The 13567-nt window shown below is 35.4% G+C and overlaps 1 protein-coding gene across 4 annotated transcripts in view; it reads left to right on the top strand.

The window, feature by feature from the left end:
* The window catches only part of LOC121733461 (inositol hexakisphosphate kinase 3), a 62908-nt gene that overhangs the window by 22116 nt on the left and 27225 nt on the right, over positions 1-13567 (top strand). For 2 of the 4 annotated variants that reach the window (XM_042123729.1, XM_042123731.1), the window contains one exon: positions 978-1042. The exons of 1 other annotated variant lie outside the window; for it this stretch is intronic. In XM_042123729.1, the coding sequence (XP_041979663.1) occupies positions 978-1042 (65 nt within the window). Of the gene's footprint in view, positions 1-977; positions 1043-3956; positions 4248-13567 lie in introns of those variants that run through there. One more of the 4 variants, XM_042123730.1, reaches the window with a different exon arrangement.

The following is a 13567-nucleotide window of genomic DNA, read 5'->3' as shown; positions in this document are numbered from 1 at the left end:
TAGGAACACAGCTCAAGCCTTGCTTTAATTCTTAATGAAAAAAGTACTTAAATCGGTTGAGTTTTGGAGAAGGAATCAGCGGACAACGAATCGAAGATTTTCTGTTCTTTTATTAGAACTTTTGTCGTGTTGTCTCTATCGCGCTCTGTGGTGGGAGACTTGAGATTGGTGAGACAGCAATACATTTTCAAATACCTATTTTCAATTTCTCTCGCCCCTGGTGTATCCTCTTAAAGCTTTCATTAAAATTTGCGTTTTTAGAGTTTAGTTAGAAAGTCTCTAATATTGTAAATTGTAGCAAAGATAGTATAAAATCATTATCAAGACACAATCAAACGATAACACTGGCTCTACCAACTACCACTTCATATATTTTGCAAAATGTTAACTGTTTCTCCTTTCGGTTAACCTATCAGCGAAAGTATGAAAATAAATTGAATATGTATTGGAGACCGCACCGGCGTTTGATAAGTTGACTGCTTACATGACATGTAACGAACGCCTCCACAGTCCGGTCAGATTTATTTTACATCGGAAAGTGGTGTATATCGCTGGAATAAGGTGTAATTCACTTTGAGGACAGAATATTGGATCTAGAGTGTAGATTTGTAGAGTGTACTGTGTAGACCATTTACTATAACATATCCAAATATTTACATTGTTAACATTTCGCATCATATTATCTCGGTCAGTTACTTATTGTGGTTAAAGATGGAGATTGGCAAGTCTGATGTAGTGTTTTAATAGTATCATTAACTAAATTAACTCCACACTAGTAGAGCAGCATCCTTTATCTTATCTGATTAAGGGACACTAATAATATTTTCTTCAACAATGCAATTATCCAGTTCAAATATAACATGGAAAATAATCACCACAAATTGCAATAAAGCACAAAGACACGTCTTATCTAATCACTTGTATCTACAATGCACAGTGTAGTGTGGAAATGTAACGTTAAACCATGTTGTTCGCAGCTGCGGGCCGCACGCTTCCACATGCGGAGGCCGTCTCCACGGCACACATCGACGATTTAGCCGAGGTGAGCTGTGCTACATATTTGGTAATTTTTTTCTCTTCAAAAATCCAATTATGTAAAGGATGTTCGATATCAGAGACATAAATCGTGTGAATCAATTCTTCAATCTCTGCTAGATTATGATCAGGTTTTTTGATGTCGCTAGCTGATTTGATTTATTATTGTTTTATTTTTGCTTTCACTGTTGCATTATTTTTTGTATTGTTTTTTTACAACTCTATGAAGTCAATTATTGGGTGTGTCTGAATGATATTTAGGTAAAATTGAGTGGCTTTATATATTATTGTATTTATCATTATCTACTTCCCTTTTCTTGAGTAGGATATTTTAGAGTGCTGTAATTACACTGTAAAGAGATGCTTGAAGATAGAAATGATAGTAATATCCCTGCGTAATAGTTTTAATATTATTGTTTGACTACGAGTTCTACGAAGGCTTAATATTAATGGCATGGGAATACGTAGGTGTTGCCTATTACTAATGTTTCTAGCAATAATATTGCTCAACCATTTATTTTGAAATGTTACATACGCTTCTTTATCACGTTGATAAAGTATATTTTTATTTCTTTAAGCGTATTGTTTTGTATTTTTTGGAATTAATTGGTAATCTAGTTTACGTCACACTTATTGATTACTGTGACTAAAATAACTATTACTATATCCTTAAAGTAATAATTGTTAAAATTACTATTGTTCGTCATTCGTAGTTGATTTTCATTTAATTAAAGTATAATCATTATACTGAATAATATACTGACGTAATTTTAAGTAATAATAACAATATATCTTAATTGAGTTAAATTTTTCTCAAAATTCCTTTTTGCTCCAAATTTTCTAGAATATTCGAAGTGACTCAAGTTATACCCATGGTTAGTAGACAAACAGTTTATATGATAATTTGATTAAGTATATTTATCTCTTGTTTTATATAAATTCTGCGAAGAAATAGATTTATTTGATTAACTTGCAAATTTTATGTAAATATAAAGTTATTATTTTCAAATTATACCCGAGCGCGTGATTTTTTTTCTCTCAGATAACCTAAGTCACGTGCCTCCACATCTGAATATCTTAGTAAATTTTAGTTAAGTAGGATAAAATACGTTATATAGCAGAGACCAGACATTATAGTTACATATTTTCTATATCTGCTCCGTCTATAAGAATACTGGAAGGAGCTGCTGAATGGCAGAATGCTTAATCAAGAGTCAAGACCTAACCAAACAAAATCCTACAAAACGGGAAATGTACATCATATGGAATCATGCTTCACAATATTTCATTTTATTTTTAATATTATTATCTATCAATGAATATAGTATACTGTATAGTGATAGCAATTATTCTATAACTACAATATAATACCTTGAAACCATCAAGCTCTTGAGCTCTCTTATCTATACTTTATTTTCGGATTAAATATTACTTTTTTTTGAGAATTTATTGACGCAAGCACTCGAAAGGTATGAAAATATTACAGATAAGACGAACGCTCAATCTAAATACTAAATTAATGGACCTCTTTGTTGTTTTGTATATTATGCTCGATTCAATAAAGGCGACAGAAAATTATTAAAGAATAAATCAAAGTATTTCGCTCAGCGATATAGGTACTATTTTTGATAACAATGATGTTTTATCATTATCATGTCAGGATTATTTTGATTTTAAATACATTAAGCAGTAAGCACTGATTATAAGTTTATTTAAGTCTTTGACGTCACAAAGTGTTATGGATATAATTAAATTGGTTGTGACAATAATATACAAGCAGGCAAAAATAAATTGAATATGAATAGTGTATTTAAAAAGAAATAAAACTTCGTAATATGCAAAGAAAGGAACATTTTGGTTCAGAATCTTAGAACACTGTTCCTTTAATTCTCGGTATTGCAAAAAAAATCATAAGGTCATCTAAGTATCAATTAAGTTTTTGTTAAATGTTAATGTATTGAAGTTTTCCTAATTGCAACTATACTTTTACGCACGCAAGAAAAAAGTTGTAATCTCTATCTCATTAAACTTTAAAATGAATTTTGACCAAGAACCTACATTATAATTAATTACATCTATGTCATTAATCATAGAAGATATAGGATCAGTTACTCTTCAGTAGTGTTAAGATTATTACTTGCATTACTAACACAATTCGGTGTTACGTTTGCTGCAACACTTTAAATGTCTTGGTGAGGGTTGCCCTTTTATCGATTGCAATATATTTCTGTACGCTGCGCGGGCAGGTTGGGGATGGACCTACTTCACAATGAAAGCTTATGAATGACCTGCATTGTAGTAAACATTATTTGCGATGTTTTCATGTGACTATTTAAAATAGTATCTATTTCTAAATTTCTTTTAAACACAGTAGCCATTTGTTGTTCAACGATTCGTGGGATTTGCAAAATATTCAAATTATCTTATACTGTGAATATTAGTTTAAAATTATTATCTTCATTAGCAAATCTGTTGGGCTTATACAATATTCATAGGTATTTAAATGTTTTGTATTCACTAGTTAATCGAACTTGCGTCAATAAGGCCAAGCTTGATTGGATTAAATTGTAAAGTTTTTGCAATATTTTCATCTTCTAACTTGTTTTCACAACATTTTATGGCCGCAAATTATTTATGGCATATTGCTACTCATTTAGTTTACCATTAGCGTAGGTGGTGTTAAAAAAGGCTTTGAGATATTTTCGTGTATATCTAATTTATCTTGAATTAATTTTCAGTGGCTAATTTTTGTTGACCTTTAGAGGGTCGTAAGTTCATTCACCATCTAACCGGTATTTAATATTAGGATTCCTATAAGAACGACAATGGCTCGATTCGGTCCCGGCCGCTGCGTGTATGTGTGCGTGCTCGTCGCACGGTCACGCCATACTGCACACAGCCACACCGTCTAACATTGATTCGCCAGCCGCGACTCGCCTCAGTCACCAGTGCGCAACGCCAAGGGAAACAAGTGCTCCGCGTAAACTCACCTTTTATTTTTGTGTTCTTTTTATTTCACAATTCTCATAATTGAAGATACGACTGGTTTTTTATACTGCTTCTAGCGTAACATTGATATTTGACTTTCGACTGGTCCTGTGTATATTGTGTGTTCTAGTGCCAGTGCTTTCGGTGTAAACGAACGATTTCGTCGTAAACGTGTTCCAATTTGGGATTTCACCACGAGCGGGCTCAAAGAGATATATAGTCAAGTAAGATTCATTGATATTATCGTTTAGTGTCGCGCGGTGCTGATGATGATGGCGGTTCATAGTTTTGAAATCTGTCAGCAGTCAGGTGTTATCGTCAGATGTGTATCACGGAGCGCGATTTTCCGTCCCCGTTACCACGTCACCCGCATCTCTGTGTGCTCGGTGCTCTGTGAGTCTGTGCTTGCTGCCCGCCTATCGCTAATCGCGCCGTCCGATTCATTGGCTATGTAGTTTTTACAGGGCCTCTATCATGAGCTCTTAAAGCCAGCCAGAATACTGACTGGCTCGCATTTTGGTACCATGACCTCTATTTTCCAGCCAGTCAGTGGTCACGTGACACAAAACTCACTTCTCCATTGTTAACTGAGTAATAATTTCGAATCATGACAACACTTCTGACATAAGCTCGCTTGCTTTTACGTCAAATACAGCAATTCAATAAACACCAACCAACGAGTAGCTTTTACTGAATAGTTTACATTTTAGTAATTTTATTTATTAATATTACATACTTTTTAGTCTTAAATTATATTGCTATTTAGTTGGTTAGTTACTTAATAAGTTATATTTTAGTCTATAGCATATATTTTAGTGAAAATAATTCGTTATTAAAACCAAAAAACTAAACATTCGAAGTGTCCAAATTTTTGGAAAACGATTAAGTAGGTATTCTCAAGTTAATCACGAAGTGATACATAAGAAACGTAGAGACCTTAGTAATCCATTTAGTGTTAGTGAGGTTTCAGAATAATAACATAAGTGAGGTGTAGACTGTAGTATACCTATATGTCTAGTCAACAATAAGGTTTGCATTTGTGCGATGAGCTAAGACTGCATTGATTTAGTACACAAGAAACACATACAAGGTATAAGGAACACAAGTGTTGTGTATAATTACTTACTGTAAAACAAGTATGAATTTTCACCAAAAACCTACAGGTACAATCTTATAGTTGCATTGTAGGTTTTAGTGTTATTTCACAAACTATTTCCTTGTAAATCTGAAGTATTATTGGTATATGCATGATAAACACTGCACCAAAGAGGTAAATTCAATATTACTTACTTTTAACAAGAATTTTCAGAACACAACCTTTTAAACTTTAGATGTATGTATAACATGCTCCGGATAAACATTGACACACCTAAACTTCTAGAAAAGTTAAATAATTGATAATATCATAGAATCCCAATTAGCTAAATTCTCATATGAGCACTTTTTCATTTAAGTATAACTTCTTCTCTTGACTACAATATGGTATTATATGATGGGAATAGTGTAAATCACTAAATTTTACTCAAAAACAAAAACCTACATTATAGTACTTTTCCAAAAAAGACTTACTTAATAAGAATTGCATAACAAACATATGGAACTTATTGTTCATAAAACATAATATTATCATAGGAACATATATTATTATGTATTACCAAAAATACTTTTGTACTTACCTCAATAATAATAATAAGTATTAGTTTTATATTAAATTAAAACTTAAAATACATGAGGACTTACTATGTACTTCTTAGGAACCTATCTTAGGAGCATTTCGTACAATCTTTTGATTGCAGTAGGTCTTTGTGTTATTTCACAAACTATTTCCTTGTAAACCATGCATGATAAACGCTGCACGAAAGAGGTAAATTCAAAGGTATTACTTTCTCAATAACAAGAATTTTGAGAACACAACCTTTGAAACTTTAGATTCATGTATATTCACTAATAAATATTGACACACACACATACACCTAAACTACTAGAAAAGTTAAATCATTGATTATACAGGGTGTAAAAAGACCACTTCCGATAACTTTGGGGTATTATTATACTACATTTTCTGATTACAAAAATGTATTTTTTTTTTAATTTTTTTTTTCAAAAAAATTTTTTTTTTTATATATTTTTTATGATTAATAACCTTTACACATAAGGATAAACCATTTACAAAAAATATTTAATTTTTTTTTTTTTTACTTTTATTTTTTTATTCCGATGCGCAATGTAAAGGCATTGATATCAACTGTAGCGCGCTTAATAACATAAGGTCGTAAACGACCATACTGTACGGCTGCGGCAGTTTTGAACCTTATGGACTATGGTCTTTCCAACCTATCAAGAACTATGACATTCAACTCTCTCAAGTAACTCAGAACTTTGACCTCCGATCTCTTACCTAGAGGCTACTTGCAGTGTTAAAACTTTAATTCCTTAATCATGTACAAAACTGTAAGTAAAGTTTCTGAGCATGAGGAACAACTTAATTACCTATCGATTAGTTAAAAAGTTCTTCGTAAGGAACAAAACCGTGTTTTTCCGTGGGAGAGCCATGCTTCGGCAGGAATGGGCCGGCTCGACCGGATAAATACTACGGGCTCACAAAAAACCGGCCTGAAACAGCGCTTGCGCTGTGTTTCGTCGAGTGAGTGAGTTTACCGATGGCCCAATCCCCTACCCTTTTCCCTTCCCTACCCTCCCCTATGCCCTTCCCTACGTTCCCCTATTACCCTATTCCCTCTTAAAAGGCCGGCCACGCACCTGCAGCTCTTCAGATGCTGTAAATTCCGTCGCCCATGGACACCCCCATGGGCGACGGAATTTACTTTCCATCAGGTGACCCGTTTGCTCGTTTGCCCCCTTATTTCATTAAAAAAAAAAACAATATTGTGTGATATGCGGATGAACCGTCTTCCGCAATCTCAGGCTTTCTATCGAAATTACAGACGATGCATGAAAACTTCCGTAGGTACGTAAAACTATGGTAATAAACTTACGTGTAAAATGTTAAGATCTTGAAGTGTTCTTATTTCTCTAGACTCTATGCATTTTGTAAGTATTCCTTAGCACTAAGCAATAATTCCACCAACAAAAACACGTCTCTTACCCGAAATCTAATACAGTACAAAGTTTTTTGAACGCAACTTAGAAAATAATAATTAATTACACATTTTCCGTGTTATGCGGAACGATGATTGTAGATGGACAGAACCTAGATCTGCAACTTTCGCTTTTTATCTACTACAGACGATGTATGAAAAAACTAGCAATTAACTTACGTGAAAAATGTTGAATTCTGATTTCTGAATGTGCTCTCTATGCATTTTGAAAATAGTCAATATTATCACCAATCAATAACACCACCAATAACTCTTTTTACACGATATCTTACACAACACGTCTTAGTTTTTTACCGCAAACTAATAAGAAATAATAGTCAATTAATTTACATTTTACTCATTTAGTTAACACAAAAATTCAATGCTTTAAAAAGATCGTAATAAGAAACGCTTATTAATTAAACTTAACTCAACCGACAACCTTCAACCTCAAGATGCAAATTGGAACTAATGTCTAAATATGCGAAAATCGTCTTTAAAAACAATGTACATTCTACGGTATCGACTTTCGGTAAGTTCAAAGGTACCGACGCGACGGCCAGACCGCTTGGCGGGAACATCAAAGGCACCGCCGCACGCGCCGCGCCGGGCGCATCTCTTTGAGCTCACCGCTCGCGCCGCCATCGACAATTATACCGACAAAATTTGCCGACATTAAGGCTTGTTTCCACTTTGATTAGTGCAGGTGCGAGTGTTTAGTATTAGAATTAAGTGATTTGCACAAAACACGCGTGGAAAGCAACTGATTTGTGCGAGTAATTAGTAAACAGCCAACCCGCACTAAACAAAGCGAATAGACATTGTCGGCCATATGTCGGTATGCGAAAGATTTAAGCATTTATGTAACACGCTTAGCAAACAATAGCAAACACCAACATTTGCCACTGTTCGGTTTCGATGTCGTTTTTATTCAAGCTTTTGTTTGCCAAGCATATGGACGGACCATAATGATGCTTGGCAACCAATGGCAAACAGCAAACTACAATGAATAGCGTTTGCTATTCATTGTAGCATGTTTATGCTTCATATGGATGGGTGGTCGTATGTGTTTGCTTGTTCCTGTTTGTGTTCGGCACTGTTTGGCGTTGGTGTCGGATATCTTTCACAAAGCAAAGGCCGTTTGGCAAACAGTTCCCGGGGTTTCCATACAATTGGTAAACATAAAGTGTTGCGCGTGAGCTTACGAGTGATGGACGTCAAGTTGTTGGCAGCAGTTTTGGCGCATTATCACATTCGATTTGTCAATCGATTTTTAATAATTAATATTCACCATCGCACGCCACGTTTCGCAAAGTACTGTAAAGGTATTGTTTCTATCGACGCGCCAAGCGACCCCAGCTGACGAAAATTAAAATGAAACGGCACTTTATGAACAAAGCTATACACTTTTATGTATTTTCTACCGACATTGGTCTGGTGACCAATGCTGCAGCTGCTTTACACTGGCGTAGAGCAAAAAATTTAATAGCCACATAAAGTGGTATTTTATTTGAATTTTGGCGGCCGAGGGTCGCTTGCAGCAAGGATCGGAAAGCCACCTTATCATTCGCCAAGCCTGTTTGATAGCAATGTTGGGACTTTGTCAGTGTTGTTTGATATGTGTAGCGAACACAAAGCATACTCCAAGCGAATGGAGACTTCTCGACTGTTTTCGAAACAGCCTATACTTAAGTAATAAAAAAATAACACCAACAACGAACAGTGGCAAACACGAACAGGCAAATACATAATATCAGAGCTTTAAGCCCCGTCCATATGCTTGGCAAACAGCAAACACCCACATGTAATTGGGTATTCGTATGTGTTTGTCTTCTTGTTTGTGTTCGCCACTGTTCGGCGTTGGTTTCAATTGACCTTCACAACTCAATGACTGTTGATCAATTTTTCCATACGCTTGGTGTTGTGCACTGTTTGGTGTTTGTGGCATGCACCAATCGTGTGGACGGGGCTTTAGAGTTTAGAGTTTTTAGACCATCGTGCTCTGGCGCGGCCTGCAGACTACACGGCGCACTATGACGGCGCGGCGCCACTACCAACTAACTATTATTATGTCTAAAAAATGTACCGATATGCAGTGTCGGCCAAAAGTGACGGCAAAGTGTCGACTTCGCGACAGATTTGCGCGGCAAAACATCAAAGAGATGTTTTGCCGTGTGCGGGCGGTGGCATGGTCGCAAAGACAATAATAATAATAATTAGTGTTGTGACCTATAAAAAATAAAATTAGTTTTGTTCTAGGTAGTCAATATTACAATAACCTACATTAATATTTTTTAATGTACATTAAATAATAATAATGTACTACTACCCAATAGTACAATAAAATTACGATTGTAGTTTGTAGACTATGTAACTTTTTTCTTATTGAAACCCAAATAAGAGAAATACGTAAGGAAAGTTCTACATTTATAACTTAACTTTAAGTTTCATTTCAAAAATGCGCAGTAAAGTAGAAAATTACTAGAAAAGGTACTTTTATGATTTCACTTATTACGACACCTAATATAGCAGTCAAAATTATTTTCTTTCATCTACTCATTGGGCGAGGATCTTAATATTATGTAAAATTTAACAAGAAGAGATTTGAATGTTAGGATGTTTTTTTTTAATAAGTACAATAATGTTTTTAGTTTTTTTTAAGGAAATTTTTAATTCAAATAACAATGAATATTTGTGGTAATAATAATTATATCGAGTTATTTTTAAGTACATACAATTAAATACAATATGCAAAACAAATAGCGATTTGTCGATAAAAAAATATCGATACTTCAAATGCACAGGAAGACGTCCTTATTGTTTTACATGAATTTTTAATATTTTTTTCAATTTTGTTCAGTTGCCTGTAAACCTGCGTTTTCGAGTGACGTTTCGCCAATTTGGAAAATTTCATAATTTTAATTACTTCTCAGTTTTTCTTAATCTTAGTTTATTTTGACTTTTTCGTTAGTTTAATAAGTGATTTTCGTTTTTTTTTTTGTAATTAGTGCTAAGTAATTGTTTCGTTTATTATTGACTATTTTTCTTTGTGTTTTGTGTCTTTTTTAATTTTAATAAAATGCCTTCTCCGTATGTGTATACCGCGCGCGAATACGGTATGATGCTTATGTGTTTGGGAGAAGCATCAGGAAATGCCGCAGAGGCTTTGAGGATTTACCGAAGGCGATATCCTCATGCCCGACATCCTTCCGACTCTCGTATTATCACACAGGCATACCAACGTGTGTTGGAAAATAGGCCTATTGCGCCTTCTACTTCTGGCGGTGGGCGGCAGCTGGACGTGCGTGTTGAGGAGCAGGTTTTGGATGTTTTACACCGTGACCCACGATTGGGAACTCGTAGTGCAGCCAAAAGATTGAGACGTCGTTACGGTCGGCCAGTTGCATCGCATGCAACCATACATAAAATTCTAAGGCGGAACAGAATGCGTCCCTACAAAGTCCACCGAGTGCAAGCGCTACTTCCGGTGGACCGTGTCCGACGCACGGATTATTGCAGATGGCTGCTCCAACGGGAGGAAGCGTTCCCCGGGTTCATCCAAAATGTCCTTTGGACGGATGAGTCCACGTTCACGAGGAACGGAATGTGGAACAGGAGGAATGCTCACATTTGGTCTGTCGAAAACCCTCGGGCATGCCAAGAAACTGGCCACCAAACACGTTGGTCAGTTAACGTATGGGGTGGCATCTTTAAAAATTTGATATTGGGGCCAGTATTTTTGCCTGCACGGATGACTGGTGCGTCATATTTAGATTTTTTAAACTGCCAGTTCACTGACGAACTGGATGAGCACATTGCCGTCACTGACCTTCGGCGAATGTGGTTCCAACACGATGGCGCACCTCCACACGTAACACGGCCTGTCCGTTAATGGCTGAGGGAAAATTTTGGAGATCGTTGGATTGGACGTTTGGGTCCGCAAGCCTGGCCACCGAGATCCCCGGACTTAACTCCATTGGACTTTTTTCTCTGGGGTTACGTAGGAGCGAGTTTACAACCGGGCGTGCGACAGTGCCGAGGAAATGAAGCGGCGAATTAGGGAAGTGTTCAGTGACCTTAGGGAACTTTGTAGTGCCGACAGAACATTCAGTTTTCGTTTGCACGAAGACACGAAGAGGCGTGCAGAACTGTGTCTCGAGATGCAAGGGGCGCAGTTTGAACCGCATCTCGTAAGACCGCGAGTGCAAAGAAACTGATAAGGTCAGTGACAAACTTTCTATTCTACAAAATTATCATTTTGCTGTTTAGCTTAACTGTCATGTCTAGGTACATTTGAACAAAGTGATATTGTAATTTTTTTAGTCGGGATAAAACATTAAACGTTGTTAACTGTATGAATTCAACAAATGTTAGTAGAAGTTCATAAAATGTAACTTTGTAATAGTCACACAGAAGGTGCGTACAGCCATTGAGTTATAAGTACGTACGTATGTATAATGAATTGCGTACAGTTGAATCAATTCATTCATAAATGGCGCAGGCGAGGGGCGCGGGGCTCACCTGCCTGCCGAGTGCCGATGAATGTGCCACGAAATGTGTATGAACTTTTCATACGTTTACGACATTAAGAAAAGGGTGAAACAGTGCAGTAGAAAAAGTGTTAGAAGAATAGGAATGTCTGCCGTAATTATTTTTGTTTACTGTGGGCATGAATAACTCTGCATCGAGTTAGATGGAGCTCAGTTCGAACTGCATTTCAAAAAACAGACAGCTGACAGGTCAGTGAACTGACAGTACAGTTTATCAAGTCTTTTTTCCATAGATCGGTGTAATTACTGTGTATGAATAATTTGTAGAACCTGAACTCGAAGTGAATTTTGATTTGCTTTTTCTTTTTTTACCCGAAAATAAAAACTGAATATTGTTGAGTAAAAACCTACGAAATGTTACTTACCTACTTAAATCTAATAGTTTTTTAAATCGTGAAAATAATTTTAATTTAATAATCATTACAATATTGGTGGTTTTTTCACTACCTACGGGCTAGGGACCACGATCAGCTGTTTTGTCTTAACTCATGACTAGCGGGACGCGCGCGGGGCGGCCGGCTCGGCCCGGGGCGGGGCGGGCGGGGCTTCACTGGCGCGCGATATTATCGCGCATTGACTGCACGCATTATACATTGCGTGTTGAAAATTTTGACTATTTTAAAAACTGGCAATTACAAGAAAATTACTTGCACCAATGGATATATCTCATGCCCTATAATAACCCCACGAAGTTATCGGAAGCGGTCTTTTGACACCCTGTATAAAATCCAAATTAGCTAAATTCTCATATGCACTTTTTCATTTATAACTTCTCTTGACTACAATATGATATAATATATAATGGGAATAGTCACTAAAACTCAAAAATATAATCCTACATTACTTAAAGTACTTTTTCCAAAAAGACATAACAAAAATTGCAAAACAAACATACTTATTGTTCATAAAACATAATATTTTCATTGGAACTTATATTATTATTACCAAAAATTCTTTTGTACCTCAATAATAATAATATGAGTTTTATATTATTACATTAAAATTTAAAATACATTTTAAATTTTAATGTAATAAGGACTTTAGTAAGTCCTCATGTATTATACATTTTAAAAAGATGTGGTCGTTTTAGGGACCTATCAGACAGAGTGGTCACGCGTTGAAGCATTTGCGTTGGAGCAGTCAGTGTGTGACTGAGGAGCAATTCTGACACATTCAGAACTCCTCCTGTGTGAGTATATAGAGATACTCACACGGGAGGCATTCTACAACATAATACAACACAAAGAACACAAAACCCTTGACCGCTCTCTGTCTGAGATATCCCAGGCAATTTCCCATAGTTGCAACTTGCAATGCAGTTTCTAATTGTTATTGGTTTGCCAAATAAAAGTCTGAAATTATAATATTGTTTTTATCTTTCATCAAAAGTTGGTATTTGAACTCCTTTAATAATAATAAATTAATATTTACACAAGGGATATTTGATTCATCTTCTTTGATTTTAAGTGACAAGACCTTGTTTAAGATTTCCGCTGTATAAATATTTTTATAAGTATAATATAAAAGAGATTTAACACTTGCCTATCTGATACTAGGTTGATAATAAGGTTTAAGACAAATGTAGTACCTATTGATGAAAGCTGTGTATGAATATGTATCTAAGGTATATTTAAGTGAGAAAATAAATGAAAAAACATTTAAAAACGAGTATTTATTAAATTTCTTTTAATTAAAGCTTTTGAGTGAATATATATTATCTTCCTAGGACTTCGTCATCATTACACTTGCAATTCTTTATTATAAAATGTAGTACTTATAGTATCTCAGTGTTAGCAATCATCCTTTATCCTGAAAAATATTTGGTTCAGCGTACACAGTACTAATAATGTAAAATGCCTTACAAGGCACGAAAAGGGGATTATTAAACTTATAAAT

The sequence above is a fragment of the Aricia agestis genome, chromosome 13, assembly GCF_905147365.1.
Source record: "Aricia agestis chromosome 13, ilAriAges1.1, whole genome shotgun sequence".
Lineage (NCBI taxonomy): Eukaryota > Metazoa > Arthropoda > Insecta > Lepidoptera > Lycaenidae > Aricia > Aricia agestis.
Note: the sequence above shows the minus strand (reverse complement) of the source record. Positions and strands in the feature narration are given on the sequence as shown.